This window comes from Heteronotia binoei, chromosome 5 (assembly GCF_032191835.1).
Source record: "Heteronotia binoei isolate CCM8104 ecotype False Entrance Well chromosome 5, APGP_CSIRO_Hbin_v1, whole genome shotgun sequence".
In the NCBI taxonomy this organism is placed as follows: domain Eukaryota; kingdom Metazoa; phylum Chordata; class Lepidosauria; order Squamata; family Gekkonidae; genus Heteronotia; species Heteronotia binoei.
Genome location: NC_083227.1, coordinates 115,967,100 through 115,992,129, shown reverse-complemented (window position 1 = coordinate 115,992,129; position 25,030 = coordinate 115,967,100). Strand labels below are relative to the sequence as shown.

Below are 25,030 nucleotides of genomic sequence, written 5' to 3'. Positions count from 1 at the left end.
TCCACATGGTTCCACTAATCAAAGCTGTCACCAGCACTTCAATTTGTCATTAAAGGGGGGGGGGAATGAGTCCTTAAAAAATAATCTTTCCCCCCCTTTAAAGTACTATTAATAGCAGAGTGGAGTAGTTCTGTTTAGTGAAACTGTGTGGCATATGAAAGGTTAAACTCTAGGATTGCTGATTCCAGTTTGGGAAATTCCTGGAGAGCTGGAAGTGGAGCCTTGAGAGGATACCGTTTGGGGAGACGTTCATCTGGGAAGTGATGTCATAGAATCTTCTGTCCAAACCTGCCATTTTTCTCGGGAGGCTGGCAATTCTATAATAAACTCCCACTTCCATCCTTGTGCAGCCCCAATCCAAATGAATTCCCTATGTGCTTGAAATTTGCGTTTTACAGGTAAATGGAGATCAGCAGTTTTTGACACATCTATCTCAGCAAATTCCTTTTTATTAATGTTTTACTGAGGATGAATGCAAATCTGAAATTAATTTCCTTTTGTTTCTGGAGCAACATATTCTTTTCAGCATGGTGATCAAACTCTTCTATAATTTCTCTTTTAAAATTTTGGACCATTTTTGTGTGCTCGTAAAATTCATACATCTGAATTTCTCAAAACCATAGCTGTTTTCAACAAAAGCAATATTTGCTTAATTTCAGCTTGCAGATTCTCCATCCGGATATATTTCACAAGTCTTTCTAAACTCCTTTTGCCTCTCCCAGAATTCCTTAGATGTTTTGCCTGAGTGGAAAATTCTTTATTGTTCAGTTGAAACTATATATTTGAAATTATAGACTAAAACTGAACTACAAACATTAGTTCCCCAAGCATCAAGAAAAACAATAATTGAGTGCTGTACTAGGAACATTTTGTAAGCCCCATTGAGTAAAATGGGACTTACCTCTGAGCAAACCTACTAAGGATTGTTCTAATTTCACCTGTCAGGGCCTGAAAAAATAAGCTCAAGGATCTTTGCCAACAAATAGTTAAAGTTTAACACTGAGAAAAATGCAACAATTCTTCAAATTTATATCAGGAGTGAATGCAGTTCTGATGGCTGAAGTGGGGATGGCCAATTTACAGGAATCATATGGCAAATAAGAAGAGTGATTCTGTGCATAAGCCAACACTCTGCACATGCACAGTAGATGTTCCCAGTTTCTACTGGTATAAAGGTACTCTATCCAGCAGCAGGATAAAAAAAAGTTTGAACCATGTGATAAGTCTGTGACCATATAGAGAGAGTTTTGCAACATGCTTCAAGATGAACCTGGCCTTCTTCCTGTTCCTGTCACCATAAATGGTGGAAAGTAATCTACAAAGTATTGAAACATTCCATTGGCCATGACAGAAACTCAGAATGTTAAGGGTCAGATGCATATCTGGATAAAGTTTAATCTCACCTCCTTTCTTTCATTTTCTATTTTGTTTTTTTCATACGATGGCATGTTACCTCCATTTTTACTGCAAGAAAACATTCACAACATATTACACAACTATGAATAGCATAGCTTGATTTAGTTAACAAGCAAATATATAATTCTCTACTCACAACTTCTGTGCACACATCATGCACTTATTGCTATACTGTCTGCCAAAAGCATCACGAACTGGGTCATTCTCTCTTGTACAGGTAATTCCCCCATTCATGAAATAAGGCATGTATTCATTGCAGCCATCATCCTACAGTGAAGGAAAAAGATTATTTTTTTTTCCTTTCAGCCTCACTAAAGAAAATCTACCATAAGCATTTTTGGTATAATAATTAAGGTTATGGTTCATTCATGAAGGTTACAATACAAGTAAAGATAAGCATTTTAGGCATCTTTTATAAGAGGATTCTTAAGCACCTGTTTAACTCTCTCCTATTAAGTCAATAGTACTGAGGTGGCCTCCTTACATGTAAAGTCCTTGTGTTTGTTGAGCAATAACACAAGGACTTAAAAGCAGACATTCAGTGGGAGTTTTGTGTCTCTCCCAGACTCACATGTGCATTGTGTGGGCAGAAGCAGATTTAGGCTGGGATCACAAATGCTAAATAATGCAGTTTTAATCCACATTCAATGCACTATCCAACTGGATTTTACTGTATGAACTGGCAAAATCCAGTTGGAAAGTGCACTGAAAATAGATTGAAACTGCATTACTAGCATGTGTGATCACAGCTTTAGTCTTCCCCTTCACATTGCTTTCACCTCCTTTGAGCACCCAGCTCGAGGTTGACTCAGCCTTCCATCCTCCCGAGGTCGGTAAAATGAGTACCCAGCTTGCTGGGGGGAAAGTGTAGATGACTGGGGAAGGCAATGGCAAACCACCCCATAAAAAGTCTGCCGTGAAAATGTTGTGATGCGATGTCACCCCAGAGTCAGAAATGACTGGTGCTTGCACAGGGGACTACTTTTTTGAAGTTACTATTGATTCCATATATCACCTATGTGACTGCATGTACTGAAACAAAGCTAATAGTGAGTCCACAGGATTTTTTAAAACAGTGAAAACAGCATGTCAGGGAAGGCTAAAGCCAGTTCTTCCCTTGGTTTCAATAGAACCTGGTTGTAATAGAACAAGTGGCTGTAATAGAACGAAGTGGTTCTGTTACTCGGATGTTTTCCTAAAGTACTATGCAACTGTTCCATTCTGGCTATGTATAAATTGACCTTTTGTGTGATGGCGAGGTCTTAAAGCAGAGGGCTTTAGCATCAACTACCACTCGATCTATTTAACTGGAGTTTCCAGGGACTGAACCTGGGAGCTTCTGCATATCAAGCAGCTGTTCTACTACTGAACCATGCCCCCCATGTGAATTTAATCTGTTGTTTGTAAGTCACCCTGAGAATCAAAGGTGGAATATAAATCTTTAGCATCAATAAATAACTGGCTTGGGGTATACCTTCTGAAAGGTGAAGGTGAGATGGCTATAAAGAACAATTTATATTTTAATTAAAAAAGGTAAAGGTAGTCCCCTGTGCAAGCACCAGTCATTTCCGACTCTGGGGTGACGTCATATCACAACATTTTCACAGCAGACTTTTTTACAGGGTGGATTGCCATTGCCTTCCCTGGTCATCTACACTTTACCTCAGCAAGCTGGGTAATTTTAATATTTTATTTTAATCCCTGTTTTAATAGGGATGTAATATTTCAAGCAGAGAATAGATAAAGGCAAACAATAAGTGCAATTTGAGACCCAGAGGGGTATGACTAGGACAAGAGAGGCTGGGATCTAATCCCTGCTCTGCTATGAAGTTAACAGAGTGACCATTGACCAGTCACTGTCATAGGCTTGATAAGATGATAAAAAGGGGATGAGTGATTGATGTATGCCACGAGGACATTTTGGGAGGAAAGATGGGATAAAAAATAGTTCAGGTATTGGCAGAAGTCCTGACTACGTGAGCAGATATACTGTGATGTTTAATTTCTTGTGGAGCTGAAGTGAAATGGCTTTTCACAAAGGGCTGTACTAGCAAATCTATTTGCAAAGAATAAACTAGGAGGCAAAGTAAGATCCCTATCTGAGAAAAAAATTCATTTTATTCCACATTTTTTATTTGTTCCTGTGAATTGCAGTAACACCAGAATGCCCCCCACACACCTCCATTCAGATACCATGTAAAAGACTGTAATATACTTCAACACTTGGGCTGGTTTCACACTGAAATTGACCTGATATTATCCTGTAGGGAAAAAACTCGCTTGAGTTTGGTTCGTTTCCAGGCTTTCAGACAGCAGCAGCTAAAGAGACAGGATCCCAGCAGTGCTCTGTGGTTGCCACGGATCCACTATGGAAAGGGCTGTTCTTTTTTAAGTCACGGATCCACTATGGAAAGGGCTGTTCTTTTTTAAGTCCCCGGTGTGTGCATTCAAGCAGAGAAGCACACAAGCTCTCCTCTGAGAGGGGTTGGGGGGGGGGAATCCTGTGCTGGAAATGGCTTGGCATGATCACACATCTCTGCCGCTTATGAGTTGCCCTGGGGCATTCAGACAGCAGCTGATTATGCAACCTACATCCAATACAGGGAGATGTTACCGGGAAAATCCAGGTAGCTTTTTGTTGTAGATATGAGATGTCTGGAGATGGGGTGAGAACAGGTGCAGTTCGGAAGGCAGATATGATCATGTGCTTTCAATCCGAATGGGAGGCAGGGTTGGTCGGGCCAAATCTCTTGTGTGAAACCACCCTTGGTTTCTAAACCATTTGGAATTCACAGGTTTGTTGTTGTTGTTGTTTTTAAAAAAAACCAGCATTATAACAGGCCCACAACTGGCATCCGTTCCAACAATAGTCCCTGAAAACATGTCAGAACCAGGCACTGCGGCAGGCCTGTAGCCATGGGGGGCATGCCCCCCACCCAATCCCCCTTGGACCTTTATGGCCCCTCCTTTCCCCAGGCACCGCTCTCTCCACTGCCACTTTTCTGGCAGCCCCAATCTCCCCACTGCTCTGGCGGCTCTGCCCCCTCTTCTAGAAATGCTTTGGGTCGAAATAGAGGAAAGGAAATTTAACTATGGGAGTTTGTTATCGCCCAGCAAATCAAAAGATAGAAGATTATTATAATATGATGGAAGGATTAAAGATAGTGGCTAAACATAAAAACTGTGTCGTAATCAGTGGCATAGGGAGGGGGGGCGGGTCGCCCCAGGTCTGGGGGGTCCCCGCATTGGCAAGGGGGGCCCCCAAACAATGGCTGTGTTGTGTTGCTGCGCTGCGAGGGGGCGGAGAAAAAGAATGGAGGCGCCTGACAGCGAGGGGGAGCGCGCGCGCACGGCGGAGGAAGGGGGTGTGGCGGGGAGGGGCGCGCGCGCGCACGTTGGGGCTCCTCGTTCCCTTCCCTTCCCCCCTCCCCCCTTTTTCCCCTCTCTCTCACACAATTGGGCTGAAAGCACGGGAAAGGCGCGTCGCTTTTTCTCCTCCCTTGCTCCCTCGCCTCAGAAGGCGCGCGTGATAGAATCAAACCAACCAATGGAGGTCTAGCACAAAGTCCCACCGTATCAAGGTCAGAATGCAGTAGGTCTGCCTCCAGCTGGGAACCCTAGCTGCCTGCTAACACTCTAAGAGGCAGTGCATGTGTCTGGGAGGGGGAATCCACCAAAATCAGCCTCGTCGCTATGTCATTTGCAGGGAATACTCAACATTTCCAGCAATTTCTAGAGCTACCCGCATCACTTCCAGATTTTCCCAGGAGTGACATAATAATGCAGCCAATATCATCCCCATGTCCCCACCCCCAAACCCTACCATCAGTTGTCAGGCTTTGCATGGCATGGCATGGCAACCCTAGAATGCAGTTCAGTAAGATTATGCATTCAGGCAGTCAAAGCAAGCACTGGATGGTTTGTCTGTGATATCCCTGCATAATCCAGGGAGTGTTAGCAAAATTAGCCCTATGTATACAGAAATGATGTCAGTTCTGTGCATTTTAATCACAGTACAGGAAAAGATGAAATATGGGGGAAGAGGCAAGATTCACAGCAAAGTTCAAAGGCCCAAAGGCCCAAAACTGGCTTGTGTTCGTTAAACACATGCACAGGGTGAGAAAAACCTATCTCCAGATACCAAGCACAAAATGTCTGTAACTTAAAAAAAGAGGTGGGGATACCTTTCTACCCTGGAGGAACATTGCATGGAGCCAACTGTGCCCCATCTCTGGAACCTCCAAACCTGATTTCTGTACAGCATCCATGCTGCTATTTTGAACAGAGGCTCCTTCCCATAAATGCAAGTAACAGGCATTTTAAACTTCAGGGGGGCGGGAATTAAGCTCCCCAAATAAATAGTTACCTGGCTTCAAGCCAGAAATGGCTGTTTGCTTCATAATGATTAGCTGGGAACTAAAGCTATTTACCTACCCCCAACCCCAATTCCTTCCCCTGAAGAATTTAAGAGTGAGAGAAAAAATGATCTGCAGATAGTGACACTCTGGGAATTTCCCCCAGTCTCTGTTAAAGACCCACACATATTCCACAGATTTCTATTTGTTAGGATAGGCTAGGGTGGGCCTAGACTGTCACTAAGAAGTGACATCATATTCTCCCCAAACTCCACCCTCCCAAGGCACTGCCCCTAAAATCTCTTGGTGTTTGCTAAGGTAGGGTTGGAAACCTTACTGGGAATCAATGTCATTAGCAGAATTCATTACTTTAGCAGAGGGCCTGCAGGCTTATCTATGACTAGCATATGTTGTTCTAACTTCTCTCTGTAAGTGGTAAATTTAGTAAGTTAATGGATTTTACCTATTTGTTGTATTACAATTTTTAAAAATGCAGAATGCACATATGACTTGCTAATAGATTCCCTCCCTATTCCCATACCTTGGAGTCCAAATATGATAGACACATAAAGGTAAGAAGTTTGTGTGTGTGTGAGAGAGAGAGAAAAAGAGAGAGAGTTTGTGTGTGTCTCTGTGTTGGGGAATCTTGAAGAAGTGTCAATGAAGAGAATGGCTAGCCTCCCAATCAATGGAACAAAGCAGAGTCAAGTAGCACCTTTAAGATTAACAAAGTTTTATTCAGAAGTTTTTGTGTGCTCACATTCTGAATAAAAATGTGTTGGTCTTAAAGGTGCTACTTGACTCTGCTTTGTTCTACTGCTTCAGACCAACATGGCTGCCCACCTGGATCTCCCAATCAATGTTCCCTCTAAGCTGCAGAGAAAAATTCTACTTTTGAGCTACTGGCATTAAAGGTGTGAGCTACTACATAAAGTAGTGTGCTCTGGGGTCATCCTTCCTGAGCTAAGACAGAAATGTGTGAGCTGGAGGCTAAAAATCTGTGAGCTAGCTCATGCTAACTCATCTTAGAGGGAACACTGCTCCCAATCATTCCACTGAACAAAGTGTGAAGTCTTCCTCCTGAGCTCTCCTCCAGCTGAACTTCTCCCAATGTCCTTGAACATACATCACTGTTGGTTTTGTGCCCTGAGGTACAACTGAAATGCTCTATGTTGCTGCGCTGCTGCGTCATTTTGTCGCAGCAGGCTAAGGCTTTTCTGCCTCTCTCCATAGCTTTTTCTTCCTTCTCTGAAACCAGCAGACAGGCAGGCTTCAGCTGCCTCCCTGGCTCCGCGCCCTGCTGATCATTGGCTCGCTTGCCCCTGTGGTGTGCAGGAGCAGTCTGCAACGTCAGAGGGCGCCAGTTTCAGTTTGTGTTCTCTGTGCTGTGGAGCTTGACTGCTTGGAGAGCTAGAGAGAGAAAGAGAAAGTGAAACTACCTGTCACATGGTGTGGTGGGGTAATCAGGTTATCAATCACATGACCTAGATCGCACCAGCAGTGCCATCTTGGGGGGGGGGTGCCGCCCCCAAAGTGACAACACTTCCTGTTTCCCCCCCCCACAAGTGGTGGCCATTTTGGGGAAGTTACATCACTTCCTGTTTCCAGCAGGGCTCCCTCGCAAGTGGTGGCCATCTTGCGGAAGTGACATCACCAGAAGTGACATCATATCCTGTTTCTGGAGGCGTGCACACACATAGGGGGGCCCACATAAATCTTGGGCCCCGGGCCCCCAAAGCCCTAGCTACGCCACTGGTCGTAATAGGTGATTTTAACTACCCACAGATTGATTGGGTCAATATGTGTTCCAGTCGAGAGAAAGAGATTGAGTTTCTAGATGCTCTCAATGACTGTGCTATGGAGCAGATGGCCACAGAACCTACCAGGGGTGGGGCGATCCTGGATTTGGTCCTAAGTAATGCCCAAGACTTGGTGAGAGATGTAAAAGTGATCGCACCGCTTGGGAGCAGTGACCATAATGTTATTGATTTCACCATTAGTATAAATAGTTGCCCCAAAAGACCAGCACAACCACGTTTAACTTTAAAAGGGGTAAATTCTCTGAGATGAGGAGGCATGTGAGGAGGAAACTGAAAGGAAAGGTAAATACAGTCCATACCCTTGGGGAAGCTTGGAGGCTATTTAAAACTACAATCCTAGAAGCTCAGATAAAATATACACCACAAGTTAGGAAAGGCACAAACAGGCATAAGAAAAGGCCTGCATGGTTAACAAACAAAGTAATGGAAGCTGTAAAAGGTAAGAAGGACTCCTTTAAGCAGTGGAAAGCTAGTCCAAGTGAGATTAATAAAAGGGAACACAGGCTATGGCAAATCAAACACAAGACTGTGATCAGGCAGGCAAAAAGGGACTATGAGGAGCATATTGCAAAAAACATAAAGACCAACAATAAAAATTTCTTCAAATACATTAGAAGCAGGAAACCAGCCAGGGAGGTAGTTGGGCCCTTGGATGACCAAGGGGTCAAAGGATTATTGAAGGAGGATAGGGAAATGGCTGAGAAGCTGAATGCATTTTTTGCCTCCGTCTTCACTGTGGAAGACGAGAACTTTTTGCCCGCCCTAGAACCACTAATTTTGGAAGGGGTGTTGAAAGACCTGAGTCAGATTGAGGTGACAAGAGAGGAGGTCCAACAACAGATTGACGAATTAAAAACTAATAAATCACCAGGTCCGGATGACATACATCCAAGAGTTCTGAAAGAACTCAAAGTTGAACTTGTGGATCTTCTGACAAAAATTTGTAATCTTTCATTGAAATCTGCCTCCGTTCCTGAGGACTGGAAGGTAGCAAATGTCACCCCCATCTTTAAAAAGGGTTCCAGAGGAGATCTGGGAAATTACGGGCCAGTCAGTCTGACTTCAATACCAGGAAAGTTGGTAGAAATCATTATCAAGGACACAATGAGTAGGCACATTGATGAACACAAGTTATTGAGGAATACTCAACGTGGGTTCTGGGAAAATCTTGCCTCACTAACCTGTTACAGTTTTTTGAGGGGGTGAACAAACATGTGGACAAAGGAGACCCAATAGATGTTGTTTACCTTGACTTCCAGAAAGCTTTTGATAAAGTTCCTCATCAAAGGCTCCTTAGTAAGCTCGAGAGTCATGGAGTAAAAGGACAGGTCCTTTTGTGGATCAAAAACTGACTAATTAATAGGAAGCAGAGAGTGAATATAAATGGGCAGTCTTCACAGTGGAGGACGGTAAGCAGTGGGGTGCCGCAGGGCTCAGTACTTGGTCCCATGCTCTTTAACTTGTTCATTAATGATCTGGAGTTGGGAGTAAGCAGTGAAGTGGCCAAGTTTGCAGATGACACTAAATTGGTCAGAGTGGTGAGAACCAGAGAGGATTGTGAGGCACTCCAAAGGGATCTGTTGAGGCTGGGTGAGTGGACGTCAAGTGCAAAGTAATGCACACTGGGGCCAAGAATCCCAGCTACAAATACAAGTTGATGCAGAGACTGACCAAGAGAGAGATCTTGGGGTCATGGTAGATAACTCACTGAAAATGTCAATACAGTGTGCGTTTGCAATAAAAAAGGCCAACGCCATGCTGGGAATTATTAGGAAGGGAATTGAAAACAAATCAACCAGTATCATAATGTCCATGTATAAATTGATGGTGTGGTCTCATTTGAATACTGTGTACAATTCTGGTCACCGCACCTCAAAAAGGATATTATAGCATTGGAAAAAGTGCAGAAAAGGGCAACTAAAATGATTAAAGGTTTGGAACACTTTCCCTATGAAGAAAGGTTAAAACGCTTGGGGCTCTTTAGCTTGGAGAAACGTCAACTGCAGGGTGACATGATAGAGGTTTACAAGATTATGCATGGGATGGAGAAAGTAGAGAAAGAAGTACTTTTCTCCCTTTCTCACAATACAAGAACATGTGGGCAGTCAATGAAATTGCTGAGCAGTCAGGTTAAAACAGATAAAAGGAAGATTGGATAAAAATATGGAGCATATAAATATATATATGTGTATATATGTGTGTGTGTGTATTATATATATATATATATATATATATATATATATATATATATATATATATATATATATACACACACACATATATATTGGCCACTGTGTGACACAGAGTGTTGGACTGGATGGGCCACTGGCCTGATCCAACATGGCTTTTCTTATGTTCTTACGTTCAGTGCTGACCGCTCCAGCGCTGAACATGCTGAGTGCGCTGGAAAGCCTGTGTAGAAGTGGCATGGCTTTTCCCGCCGATCAGGTGATTGGTGGGGAAGTGCCTTGAAAGAACCCAAGGAGCCCGCTCTTTACTGTTTCACTGGGTTGGTGAGTGGGGGGGGGAGGGGGAGGTGCCGCATGGAGGGGGCAGGGCTGCCAGAGTGGCGGGGAGATCGGGGCCACCAGAAAAGTGGTGGCAGAGAGAGCGGGGGCTGCCAGAGGGGGCCCCTCCCCCCAAAACCTTTTTTCCGTCCGTCCCCCCCCCAACTAGAATTTTATGGCTATGGGCCTGCACTGGAGAAACTCCACAATGGACTGGAACTACTGGAGTATTTATGTGGACAGAAGAATTTCTATCACCAAATACGTCTTTGTCATCTTCCCCTTCCAATGTAGCCCTCAATCCCTCCCCTGAAATATTGTTTCTAGGAATCCTCTGTCCAGTGGATACAAGCCAGAATGTAATAGATGAGTATAAACATAGAGAGGAATGGGGAAGACTTCATTGGGAAGGAGATGATGATGAGCAGGCTTTCAGTTTCCTGTTTCCAAATCTCCAGTCTTAATCATTCCAATATCCATTAATTTCAAAGCTAGTAGTGAGGGACAAAGAACAATCAATCGGCACAATTGTTGAGGAAACTAGCAATTTCTCATATACATAATTCATCTGCCAGGAAGCATGAATTGAAAGTGGGCCACTCCTGGAATTTTTCTATTGAATGATCAATAAGGCTATGAATGAAGAGACCGTTCCAGATTTCCAGGTAATGCTGCAGGTTTGCACCTACATTATTCAAGTTCAATACAAGGATTAATCATCATCTTGACTCTTAAATTAATTATCATCTCTTAAATTAATAGTTGTATTTCTGGACTATATACTCCAACTCACAAAGAAGTTTCAAGTCTTCCATTTCAACACAGCCACCACCAAAACTACTTCATCAAATTCAGGATTAAGCATCATCAGATTAAGTAATAAAGCTTCTTATGCTTTAGTAACAATGCCTTCCCACCTTTTCTGAAGTACTCGTAGACCAGCGTTCATTAACAGCGAATCCTCTTTTTTTGCTATTAATAAAGACAAATAAAAGCACAGGACAGGGTAATGAATGGAAAATTTAAATGACATATTCCTCTAACACAAGGCTATTTAAATGCAACAATTCCTACAAATTGTTTCCTCTCATAAGAAGGACCCTGCTGGATGAGACCAGTGGTCTATCAAGTTCAGCAGTCTGTTTCACACAATGGCCAAACCAGTTGCCCTGAAGAGACAATAAATGGGGCATAGGGGCCAAGGCTTTCTCCCTGATGTTACCTTCCAGCACCAGTATTCAAAGGTTAGCCATCTCTAAATGGGAGGTATCCTTTAGTCATAATGGCTAGTAAAAAAGGTAAAGGTAGTTCCCTGTGCCAGCACCAGTCATTTCCGACTCTGCGGTGACATTGCTTTCACAACATTTTCACAGCAGACTTTTTACGGGGTGGTTTGCCATTGCCTTCCCCAGTCATCTACACTTTCCCCCCAGCAAGCTGGGTACTCATTTTACCACCTCGGAAGGATGGAAGGCTGAGTCAACCTGGAGCCAGCTACCTGAACTGGCTTCTGCTGGAAGCGAACTCAGGTCATGAGCAGAGGGCTCCGACTGCAGTACTGCAGCTTTACCACTCTGCGCTATGGGGCTCTTAATGGCTAGTGCCTTAATGGCTAGCACCCACTGATGAATCTGCCTTATCTGCCTTATCCTCTTTTATAGCCACATATACTTACAGCAATCACTAGATTCACTGGAAGTGAAGCTCACAGTCTAATTACTAATTGAGTAAAAAATGTTTCTTATTGTCAGTTATGAATTTATTGCCCACCAACTTCATTGGGTGCCCCCATGTACTATTATTGTTCTTCTTCTCACATAATGCAATAGAACAATTCACAAGTAAGAGAAAAGATGAAATCAAGTTTTAAAAGAAGATAGAAATGGTTGCTTAGGATCTCTTCATTTTAAGATATTTCTTTCCTGTGTCCTTTCTCCTGGACTTAAATGGACTCCTATTAGCATAATATTGGCAGGGCTGGCCCTAGGGCCCACAGCTTCCCAGGCAGCCTTGCCCCCGTCACATACTCCCTGCCACCCCTTCACAGCCCTAGCTGCCTTTCTGGCCAGTGGGAGGAAGAAGCGGCGGAAAGGGGGAAGACAGCAGCAATCGGGGTGGGGAAGGAGGCGGGGAGAAGCCGTGGAAAGGCAAGGGGAGAACTTAAGACAGCAGTGATTCAGGCGGGGAGCAAGAGAGGGGAAGGAGGCAGGGAGAAGCAGCAGCAAGGCAAGGAGGAAAGACAGCAGTGATTGGGCAGGGAGGAGAAGGAATTTTTTAAAACAAAAGGGTGGGTTAAGGCCTAGTTTGGCTAGTGGAAGATCTGGCCCTGAATACTGGAATGACACTCCATATTTCTTGGCCCTTAATCCAGAGGAAATTAATCCATAATAAATTGCTCATATAACTAAATTGCCCTATTGATTTCAATAGGGCACCAATGCTATTAACTTTATCAAACCAAGTCCTATGTACCACAGCTATACATAAAAATGGCCAGTAAACAAGCCAACTGGAATAGATGGGGATCCACTTGAGAGAGTGGAGAAGAGAAGGGCTAAGCATCTGTTTCCTAATCACTATGCAAATCTAAAATGAGAGTGAATAACAATCTCCTATTAGTGTTGATGAAGTCATTAAATCTAAATCACTTTTCTTTTAATGAGAAGTATTTAGTGTTGCATATAATATTCTTATTTATAAATACTTGCAAAGTTGAGGTCCTCTTATCCTTGTCCTCAGAGTCAAGAATCAAGAGTATTTATTTATTTATGTTATTTTTGTCCACCTTTCTCACATGAACTCAAAGTGGAGCACCATTCTCCCACCTCAAAATGGCCCCAGGATGCCCAAAGAGCAAAGAGTGCCCCCCCCCTGGATTTGTTTCCAGTTGGCAAAATGGTTTGAGGAATAATGAGGAAATGGACAAAAAGATTGCAGTGATACAGGACTGGGCCTTTGTTCAGCATTCCATGAGGAACATAGAACCACAAGTACTGCTAACCACAAGGCCTTCTTAATACATTTATTCAGCAGGGCAGTTTGTCCAAATGAATTTTTTCAAGATCCCTCCCTCCAGACAACCCCATGTCTTTTCCTGTGGAATATATTTGTTGTGAGAGAGGCATGGATTGTTGAACTTTTAATCTTACTTTGAATTAGGATTGCCAGACCCACACTTGGAACCCCGGGAAACTTTTGGGGGTGAGGCATGGGGGAAAAGGCCATTGGCAATACATCAATTAAACTTCTGGCTGGAACTCGCAAGTGACACCACTAACTTTCTCTGTAGTACAAGCTAGGGACGGGCACAAACTGAACCATGAACTGCAGTTCGTGTTTGAACTGGGCTGGTTCATGGTTCATGAGGGGTTCATGAACTGTGCCTCCAACAAACCATCCCTGAACTTCACAACTCTCCCATGGAGAGCTCCTTGGCTGGGGGAGAGAGGGAGTGGCATTTAAATAACAAACCAAAGAACCATTATGGGGGAGATGGTGGTTCGGTTGGTTCATGGTTCATTTGGGTTTGTACAATCAAATGTACAAACCCACCATTTTCCTGGTTCATGCCCATCCCTAGTACAAACCAGAAAAAATCTGTAATATTCCTAGAGAATGACCAACATCACTTCTGAGTTCCAGCTGGAAGTGACACTGATGCATTCCTGTTATGTCCCCCCCCCCCCATTCTCCTCCTCCACTGCTTAACTGAACACCAGCAGGGACAGAGGAGCATTGTGGGAGTCTTTCTCCCAATAATGAGCAAATGGCAAACCTACTTGCCATTTCTCTCCAAGAGAATCTGTTAATTCAGATAAAAGAGAACAGGAGCTGCTGCATCCAGTGGAATGTGTTGTATCAACTGTGCCAGGTAATATGAGCAACTGCCAACAGAAGCCAACAGAAGCCAACAGAAGTCTGTAGGTTTTTGATGTCTGAGAAACTACATTTATAGGAAACAAGATTGCCCTGGCACCCATCCCATTCATAAAGAAGATCCCCCCAAAACTGTTTTCATTCACAGTCATATTATACAAGGTTGCCCTTCCAGCTAGGGTTGCCAACCTACAGGTGGGACCTGAGGATCCCCTAGAATTACAGCTCCAGGCTACAGAGATCAGTTCCCCTGGAGAAAATGGGTGTTTTAGATGGTGTACTCTATGGCACTAAGGTCCCTGTCCTCTCCATGAGATTCCCAACCTGGGACACCACACCCCCTCACCCTCCACCAGTGGCCAGTGAGGACCCGGCAATTCTACCCCAAAACCTATTCTGATTGGAAGTCTCCAGGAGATGCTGCTGATTGCTGAGAAACTATAAAGTCATAAAGATACAATTGCCTATATGCATTTCTGACAAACAAAAACGATCTCATGGTTGTATGAAGACTAGAATATTGTTTGGGGATGCTAGAAGATGTTACAGTTACAGGGAATGCAGAGAAGGCTAAGAGGATGGTAGACTGAGGGAAACCTTTTCTTTTCAAGTTCAGCCTGCCTTTAGGCTGTCTTGCTGTGTCTTGAGGCCCCCAAAGAACTATTCCTGCTATGTTCTCACCTCTTCCTAGCTCTCAGGACAGGAGTTTAAGGGCTAAGAGGTCCACAATTCTCTGAGGATCTCATCTTCCCAATCTCCCTGGAAACCATGCCCAGGTAAGCTATGTAACAGCATTAATTTGCTTGCCAGGGAACTGAGCTATTACAAGAAGGGCAGAAGACTGATAGGGAGGCAGTTAATTTTAATATTCAGAGTGGCTAACATGCATTACGCATGCTCATCTGTTTGCAATCTTTTGTTTCAAGTGTATTTGCAATGCGTAGTGGTTTATGGTTTATCTCTGTGCTATGTAGTGTGTCCTCTACTGGGGAACAGTTTAAATGTGTACTGTAAATTCATATCTTATTTGCTCAAGTTTATGAACTATCTGTTTATGTGTCCCATATTATATACATCTTCTGGTATTTCTACATCCATGTCCCTTATCATTTATTCATGTATGACATAAGTTGTTTTCATAGTGTATTCTACAATAGGGACTTCCAATTAGGGATGGGCATGAACTGGACCACAGACTTAATTTTTCCATGGACCAAGGCCCAGTTCATCCTGCCATGAGATGCCTTTGCTTTAAAGAGCATTTAAATAATGTGTTTCCTTTAAATAGCTTTTGCAAAGCTATGCAGCATGTGAGTGAAGGCTGGGCAGGTATTTACCTATGTGGAAGTGGGTGAAGTCATCGCTTAGTCTTCACTTGTGTGACACTCAGCTTTGCAGAAGCCATTTAAAAGGAATGCATTGTAAGCTATGCTACACCACAGACCAAATGGACCATGACCTGGTCCATTAAATGTGGAGGTTCATTGTCTGGGAGTCCATAAATTCCACAGACCTCAAATCCCCATGGAGTGCCATTTTTCTGGTCTGTGCCCATCCCTACTTCCAATAAACTGTGTGTTTGCAACACAGAACTGTGTGTTTGCAATACAGAAATTTGCAACATCTTGGATCTGTGTGTGTCTTCCAGCTGGCAATTGTGTACCCACTGAGGTGATACAAATTCAGGCCTCAGATTCAGTGGGAGCTCACAGAGCACAGCTCCTGAACCTTTCTGAGAGTTCCACCTCCTTGTCCATTGAATAGTATTGCAGCTGCATAACAATCCCTGGTTAGCTCTGGTTAGGAAGTACCTGGAGATTTGGGGGGTGGGGGGTGGAACCTGAAGAGGGCAGGGTTTGGGGAGGGAAGGGACCTCTGCAGGGTATAATGCCTCCTGTCCAACCTCCAACACAGCCATTTTCTCTGGGGGAACTGATCTTGCAGATGAACTGCAATAGCAGGAGATCTCCAGGCGCCAATTGAAGGTTGTCAGCCCTAAAGGGAATCTCCCACACATCCCATCCCAAAGAGGGTACTCTGGGAGAGAAGCAAAAATCTGTGGCTATTTTGCCTGAAGGTTTATTGTAAAGGAGAAAATAGTTGGGAGTAAGTAGTGAAGTGGCTAGGTTTGCAGATGACACTAAATTGTTCAGGGTGGTGAGAACCAAAAAGGATTGTGAGGCACTCCAAAGGAATCTGTTGAGGTTGGGTGAGTGGGCATCAACATGGCAAATGAGGTTCAATGTTGCCAAGTGTAAGGTAATGCACATTGGGGCCAAAAATCCTGACTATAAATACAAGTTGATGGGATGTGAACTGGAGGAGACTGACCAAGAGCGAGATCTTGGGGTTGTGGTAGATAACTCACTGAAAATGTCGAGACAGCGTGCGACTCAATAAAAAAGGTCAACACTATGCTGGGAATAGATATTATAGCATTGGAAAAAGTCCAGAAAAGGGCAACTAGAATGATTAAAGGGTTGGAAAATTTTCCCTATGAAGAAATGTTAAAACACTTGGGGCTCTTTAGCTTGGAGAAATGACGACTGAGGGGTGACATGATAGAGGTTTACAAGATTATGCATGGGATAGTGAAAGTAGAGAAAGAATTACTTTTCTCCCTTTCTCACAATACAAGGACTCATGGGCACTCAATGAAATTGCTGAACAGTCGGGTTAGAATGGATCAAAGGAAGTACTTCTTTACCCAAAGGGTGATTAACACATGTAATTCACTACCACAGGAGGTGGTGGTGGCTACAAGCAAAGCCAGCTTCAAGAGGGGATTGGATAAACATATGAAGCAGAGGTCCATCAGTGGCTATTAGCCACAGTGTATTGTTGGAACTCTCTGTCTGGGGCAAGTGATGCTCTGTATTCTTGGTGCTTGGGAGGGGCAACAATGTGAGGGCTTCTAGTGTCCTAACCCCACTGATGAACCTCCTGATGGCACCTGGGTTTTTTTGGCCACTGTGTAACACAGAGTGATCCAACATGGCTTCTCTTATGTTCTTATGTTCTTATTTACACAAGCACCATATGTGTGAAAATGAGCAGATACACAGTTCAGTCTGAGCATGAGAGTGACCTGAAGAGGTACAGGGGGAACAGGAAATGGGAATGTTACATCCTTCTTAAAGGCACACTCACAGGTAATACAACAGGTATACATTAATGTTAAACACCTGAATAATTTTAATGTATAGTCCTGCTGGCTTTGAAGAATATGCCAACAAGATTGTTAAATTCAGATGTTGGTCTTGGTGCTGGAGAAAGGGCAGGAACTGACCTCTCTCTTCTGGGAGTTATAGCTTGCAACATTTGCCTCAGCCAAAGGTTTCTGCCATAAAGATGAAACTAGGAATCTGTCTGTAGGAGGAGAAGACACAGGGAAAACAACCGGTATAGCAACTCTTATTATTGCTTTAATGTCCCTGAAGCAATTGCTTATTTCTAATACTCACAAGACTTCGCGACACATGACACATTTGTTTGTGTGTATCTTGCCATCTGGACCAATGATCGGGTTGATGTCTCTACTGCAGTATAAACTCCCATTGCGTAAGTACGGCTGGAATTCAAGGCACATGCCTGCCTAGAGGGACAAAAGAGAATTTAGTGAGGCTTGCCCGCCTTAGGCTGCAATCCTTAAATTGTTTACAATTGAGTCAGCAGTCTGAGGGATACACAACCTTTTCCTATGCTTTACTTTGCTTTCCTCTGCCACTGAGGATCAAAAGGATGAGACATTAGGAGATCCATGACTGGATATTCTCAGTATATTTTAGAGCTTAATTAAAGAGAGGGTTGTAGGGATGTGAGAATGTGTTTAAGACTATTAATCCCTGCACAAACTGAGCCCCCAAATATAAATTTAAAGGGGAAAAAAACAAGAAAAGATGGATACTTGCCTTTTTCCTTTAAAAGAATCACAACAGTGTCCTGTCCCCTGAGTTCCTCCCACACAGAGAAGGAAAGATAAACTCCCCTCCCCCCTTTAAAAAGTTGGTAAATATCCATTATTTCTATCACATCTAAATTGATACCAAATTTTAAAACAAATTACTACTTCCAGATTTTAGATAGTCCTTTCAGAAAAAAAGAGTGATCAAAAGCAGGGGCCAAAACAATTTTTTCCTACCTCTCATTTTCAAAGTATATGGGGCTTCAGCCTTCTCTATGTATGGTTTTCACAAAATCCAAAACAGCCCCGAATGTGCCATTTGCCTGACTGGGAGGACTATATGTGTAAGTCATCTGGCTGAATCCCCCTCCTCCTACCACACCATGATCCCTATCCAAATTGGGGGCCCACATGCTTGGGAAATGAGTTCCTAGCAGTGTGATGTGTAGCTGTTAGTATGAGGGCTGGGTTGGGGGAGGGGCATTATAGGATAGGTGTCTTGCAATCCTAAGCAGAGTTGCACCATTCTAACTACATTGACTTCAATGAGAAGGATGTAACTTTGCTTAAGAGGGCACTGTAATAGGACTGCCAAGTCCAATTCAAGAAATATCTGGGGACTTTGGGGGTGGACCCAGGAGACTTTGGGGGTGGGCCCAGGAGACATTGGGGTGGAGCCAGGAGCAAGGTTGTGACAAGCACAACTGAACTCCAAAGTGAGTTCTGACCATCACATTTAAAGGGACAGCACATCTTTTAAATGCCTTCCCTTCATTGGAAATAATGGATAGGGGCATCTTCTTTTGGGACTCATAGAATTCGCCCCCCCCCCCCGGCCCAATCCTTTTGAAACTTGGAAGGTATTTTGAGGAGAGGCATTGAATGCTATGCTGCATAGTTGGTGCCTCTACCTCAAAAAACAGCCTCCCTAGAGCCCCAGATACCCACAGATCAATTCTCTATTATACCCTATGGGAATCGGTCTCCATAGGGAATTATGGAGTTCCCAGCAGGCATTTCCCTCCCTCCCCCCACTTTCTGATAATCTTGAAGCGGGGGGAGGGCCTCCAAACCGAGGGATTCCCTGCCCCCACTTGGGAATTGGCAACCCTACACTGTAAGAATGCCGTCACTTGTAATACTCTAAAAGGAGTGTTTTTACTTATTTTTCTTCTAAAATACGATTTCATATTGATCTGGTAAATTGTAATGACTACATTTGCTTTCTCTAGATTTTCATATATTTTTGAGTATTTGAATTCTCATTTTTGCTTTCATTGAGGCCTACACAGGGCTATTTTTGTAGAAAAAGCCCAGCAGGAATTCATCTGCATATTAGGCCACACACCCTGATGTCACCATTGCTTCACATAGGGCTTTTTTGTAGAAAAAGCCCAGTAGGTACTCATTTGTAGATTAGGTCACACCCCCTGACACCAAGCCAGCCGGAACTGCGTTCCTGTGCGTTTCTGCTCAAAAAAAAATCCCTGGGCCTACATATTATTGACATGTTATATTACTAACAGCTTAACCTCAATTTTAATTATGAACCTCATTTTATGATAAATATAGTCTGAAGAAAAATTCATAAATATGTTTGAAACAACCTTTCATAGTTAGGATATTCTTTCTTTACAGTTTGCATTAACAAACTAATTAAGAAAAAACTAATAGAAACGTTTGGACTAACCTTGTATCTAGCTTGACTGGCAACATCTGTAACAAAAATATAGACAGAGTTTGTAAAACTTTGGAATGTCTTTCAGAAAACAAATAAAATGGTTACTTATACCAAATGGGTAGCCAGTGACTCTCACATTCTGGCACTGGTTTAGATTTGTTATGTCTTGTTGCATATTGACTAGTGACCCCAAATAGGAGTACTCACACCTATCCAAGCAAGACACAAATGAATATCTGCAGCTGCATACACAGATCTCCCTTGTAGGAATTACAGTGAGTTTGATTGCAATCCTGAATATATTTGCTGAGTATATTTCAATAGGACTTGTTTCTGAATTAATCATTATTAGGGCCATTTCCCCAGGGTTATCTGCCTTAGCTTCAGTGTTGTTGGAAAGTATTTTCCCCCTGATTCCTCACACCATTATGATACATTTGTGCACCTCCTGAGATTTCGCCAGCTTTTCTACAGTCTTTCTCAAACCTGTTTGCTTGGACATTTTGCAAAAGATTGCAGTAAACCTTGATTGCTGCCATGTGGATGTGAAAGTTTGGATTTTCCTGCCCATACGGCAACCAATTTCCCTGGCATGATTACCTCAGCAGTCATTTCCTTCCATCTGCCACCTGGGAGCTTTTAAAAAAAATTGACAGAAGGGTATTATTATGTCTATATACCAATGTAACAATATGTGTAACACATTCTCTGAATGCCCAGTTTTCATTTTTATGAAAGTAAGTGTCTAGCCCCTTCCCTTGCAGAGACGGGGTCTTTTTTGTAGAAAAAGCCCAGCAGGAACTCATTTGCATATTAGGCCACACCCCCTGACACCAAGCCAGCCAGAACTGCATTCCTGTGCATTCCTGCCCTTCCTCCCCAAAAAAGCCCTGTGCAGAGATATAAGGATAAGGGCATGTGCCTACAACATACAGGGCTAAAGGCTTACTTCTTTGAAAAAGAGAGCTGGGAATTCAGAAAATCTGTTATACCTATTCTTGTAATGTTATATCAATCTAACAATATTGTAGTGCTGTTTTTTTTTTTTTAAATGACCAGGAGAAGGGGACTGGCTACTGCTGGGGAACTAGGGCAGGACACTGGAGAGAAACCTGACATGTGGGAGTCCTCCTTCCAATTGCAACACCATGTTCACATGTCCCCAAGTACTGTGGCTAACTCTGAGTCTGGAAATTCCTGGAGATTTAGAAGAAGAAGAAGACTGCAGATTTATACCCCACCTTTCTTTCTGAATCAGAGACTCAAAGCGACTTACAATCTCCTATACCTTTTCTCCCCCCAGAACAGACACCCTGTGTGGTGGGTGGGGCTGAGAGGACTCTCACAGCAGCTGCCCTTTCAAGGACAATTCCTGTGATAGCTATGGCTAACCCAACGCCATTCCAGCAGCAGTAAGTGGAGGAGTGAGGAATCAAACCCAGTTCTCCAGATAAGAGTCCACACATTTAACCACTACACCAAACTGGCTAGAGATGGAGCCTAAAGAAGGCAGAATTTGTGGTGGGGAGGGACCTCGTGGTGTATAATACCATAGAGTCCATCCTCCAAAGCAGTCATTTTCTCCAGGGGAATTGATTTCCATAGTCTGGAGATCAGTGGTAATTCTAAGAGATCACCAGCACCCCCCCCCCCCCCGGATGTTGACAAACCTACCCCCTCTGGAATAACAGCTAGAAAGGTTTATTGAGGGATGGAATCAGTAGAAATCATGGACATTTCCCCTCACCTGAGCAGAAATTCACAAGCCCTTTGGATCCCATCCCTTGTTTATGAAGCAAGGAAGGGTCATTACCATAATGTATTTTTCACATCTTCCTAACACCCCGCATTTCTGTATGAGGCCCATAATTTACAGGCTGTTATAGGCAGTTCTTAACAAGTACTAGGTATGCACTTGTCATAAGGATACCATCCTCCTTATAAAATCCAGTCCTAGCAGACCTATCCTCAAGCAAGCTGATATACAAAAAAGCATGTGGTACACTCCTTGCAATACTATATCAGCTCAGAAATCTCACATTTAAACATACCCTGCCCTCACACTAGAATCACTTTATATAGTGCTCCACCTCATCTTCAAACAGAATTAGATCTAATTTGTCAGATGCTCGGTCTGAAAGATTTATATTTGGCTCCCTTTTGGCTTTGTTCTCTTCCTTCCCCATTTCCAAAATGCAATTAATTCAAGGCTATTTCATCACATTATTTACTTCTTTTACATTTAACTTTCTCCCCAATGGGAATCCAAATCAGCTTTCATAATTCTCTCCTTTATTTTATCATCACCTGTGACCCTATGAGGTAAAGTAGGCTGAAAGTGTGTAATGGGCCCTGTAAACCAGCTCAATCACCACCAATCAGTAAATAAAATAATATTCTCCTCATTGAAACCTGGATCTAAAGTGCTGTTTACAATATATTTTTTACCATTTTTCCAGTCACTTCATCGGGTATTTTGACCAAACCCCTTTGCTATGCAGCATTTTTTTACCACCAAATTGCAGTCAATTTATGATAAGACAAGAAACACAGAAAGGTGGTTTGCAGTTTCTGTATAGCAACCCTATTCTTCCTTGGTGGCCTCCCATCCAAGCAGTAACCAGGGTTCTCTCCATTTAGCTCCCAAAATCTGATGAGCAGGCTAATTCCATCATGCCACATTATTGTCCTTCTTCAGGTACATTGTAATAGGCATAACTTGCCACTTACCACAATTTGAAGACTACTCTGGAAGCTGAAGGCAAAGAAAATGCAACACTTGCATCAGACCACTAGAACAGGGACCCAAGATCTCCCAGGCAAAGAAAAGTAAACTGAGCACAGACAACCACCATCCTGATACCAGTCTGAATGAGGAACAAATCAACAGATTGTACTAGAATCCAGAGTGGACCATCCAGATTACAGATCATTTGAGTGGCACATGGGGCAACGTACTGCTATAAAACGAGGCCTCCACATTTACAAGCCATTTAAATAAGCAGGTTCTAATGCTGTCCAGTTCTAGCCAATGGCTCTCAAGCACTACGTTCATCTTTTCATACAGACTTCATGGGCTGCCCCACAGGATATTTCATCAGGTACCAGAAGGCAAGTCTAAACTACTATCTCTAAGAGTTGTCATACAGGGGATACCATGACACATGACCTGGTGAATGTATGGATCAGTTGATTCTGTACTAGTGCCTCAAGCAGCAAAACTCATTCATAGTTACAACCATGAACTAATCCAAAACATGGGAAACACCATTAAAGCCTTGAGATCCATCAACATGATCCAAGCCCTATTATACTTCCTCAGGCCCTGCCACTTAAACTCACTTATTTTGACATGCCGTAGATAAACTAGCTAATAATAACTCACAAAGGAGTATTCAAAGTACTGGGTTAAATAATACAATTGAAGAACTAAAAAAAATAGAAGTCTATTTCTGAGGAGTCACCTAAACCAACAGTGTGTGATTATAGTATTTTTTTAGACTTTCTGTCAACAAAAAAGCTGATATAAATAGGATGATATTTATATATAAATAGGGTGATGTTTATATATAAATAGGATGATGTTTACATATATAAAACAACAATAAGCTCAGCTAAATCATACTTAGTTGACCTCTGCCCGCATTTTACAACTTCTTTCTGACATCCACACTATAGCGTTAATCTAGATGTCAATACAAATAATGTAAGGACTGCAGAATCACACCCTGCCTACCACATCCCTGTGCTCACTTTTGCCCCTTTCCAATGGAAACATTGTTAGAAGAATTTTTTAAAATGTAATCTAGCTTTCACAAATTACAATTCTTCTTTCATAGATGAATGGTATCTACTCAGGAGGTGCACTAGAATGATCCTCTCCAATAGAAACAAAATGAATGTAAAGGATTACCAGAGCAATCTTTTTAAAAGCATTTTTACATGCAAAATATCAAGATGTTTACCAGTGGTACAACCATATCTATTATTAGTTTCATAAGTAATTTCAAAAAGATCTAACTCTGTCACACTCATGGGTATAACAGGTTGGTTATTCCTTATATTGACTTTTCCCAGTTTTAAAAAATTCAGTATGAACTAAAAGGCACTAACTCCTATTCCTTATGCAAAGAGAGAAAGAGATGGACCTGTAATGGGTATAACAAAAGTGACTTACCTTCAAAGTAGCTAAAAAGTGTCAGGACCACAAAGACACCTGTTACTTTCATGGTAGGAATAGTGGTGATCAGCGTGCTTTGATTCTATTAGTTCATTGCTCACAGGAAACCTTACAGAGTAAGCTTCAATTGTATAAGTACATATGGGAGGCAAGTTTCTCCACCTTCCTTATGACATAATCTTTAGAACAGCCATCATTACCTATGAAAACCAGTCTGATGAGGGATGATTTGAATTCTAATGATTCCATCAACATAATTTTCATCAGGATAGGACAGGCTAAGAGTTACACCCTTGATTTTATCAAAACGAGACATTTACCAATACAGTATCTCATTTCCAATACAAACACAGCACCCTGGCAATTGGAAACTCCATTTAGGAGGTACACTCAAATCAAATATCATAATAAACTGTATATAACATACTTTTGCAATCTTGAACTTCAGTGTCTGATGACTTTAACAAACTAGTTCAAGCAGAGCCAGGAGGATATGAACTCAGTGTTGTTGAATATCAAACCATGTTGATGTAGCAATAGCAGATTGTGTCTGGATTCCTGAAGCAGAATATCTACAATTCTGTCTGGATTCCTGAAGCAAAATAACTACAAGGGAACTGAAAAACATAAATATAGTCATCTATGCCTCTTGTAAGCCTTGGCTTTTGCTTGTTTGTGCAAAGTCCTCCTTGTACTAAATATTCTTGCATCAAGTTCCTCATCACTAGTTTTCCCATTTGTGTGCTCATAATTCTACAGAAACAGTAGCAAAGTAGGTAGTCTGATGTTCCCTTTCTGGTACATATACCATTGATGCTCCATAGTGATTGGCTCCTGATTGGCACCACTGCTACAAAGTCCAGCTAAGCGTTGGAAATTGAACAGAGAAGGCTATATCATGAGCTGTGGAAGAAATGGGTCCATTGCAGAACACAAGACACATGTAATAAGCACACTAAATTCATAGTAATTTGGGTCAATTTATATAGTACGGTGTCCTTCATATGTTAATTCACAGATACATTCTGGGAGTTTCAAGCATATCTGGACCTGATTCAGATCAGGACAACCTTCCCCCTACACCCCCCCCCCCCCACACACACTTGGAAGCCTGGATTTGGTCCATTGGGGAAACTTATATGTATTCCATCAGTATACAATATTCTCCCAATGGGGCAAACAGCAGCTCCCCAGGGCTGTTTCAGGTCAGTGAAGTAGTGTGGAGGGAAGGCTTAAGCCTCCTCTCCCTGTGGATAAAAGTGTCTATCCAAAGCAGTCCCCTACACACCTG

At 42.6% G+C, this 25,030-nt stretch overlaps 1 protein-coding gene across 1 annotated transcript in view; it reads right to left on the bottom strand.

Annotated features, from left to right (window-relative positions):
* LOC132572791 (serine protease inhibitor Kazal-type 5-like) overlaps window positions 1–23,864 on the bottom strand; it is a 44,787-nt gene extending 20,923 nt beyond the window's left edge. The window contains exons 1-6 of the mRNA XM_060240224.1: window positions 23,737–23,864; window positions 19,569–19,594; window positions 17,439–17,569; window positions 11,016–11,070; window positions 1,553–1,683; window positions 1,404–1,464 (exon numbers count right to left, since the gene is read on the bottom strand). Coding sequence (XP_060096207.1) covers window positions 1,404–1,464; window positions 1,553–1,683; window positions 11,016–11,070; window positions 17,439–17,569; window positions 19,569–19,594; window positions 23,737–23,788 — 456 coding nt within the window. The 5' untranslated portion in view covers window positions 23,789–23,864. The remainder of the gene's footprint in view (window positions 1–1,403; window positions 1,465–1,552; window positions 1,684–11,015; window positions 11,071–17,438; window positions 17,570–19,568; window positions 19,595–23,736) is intronic.
* Window positions 23,865–25,030: the final 1,166 nt, after the last annotated feature.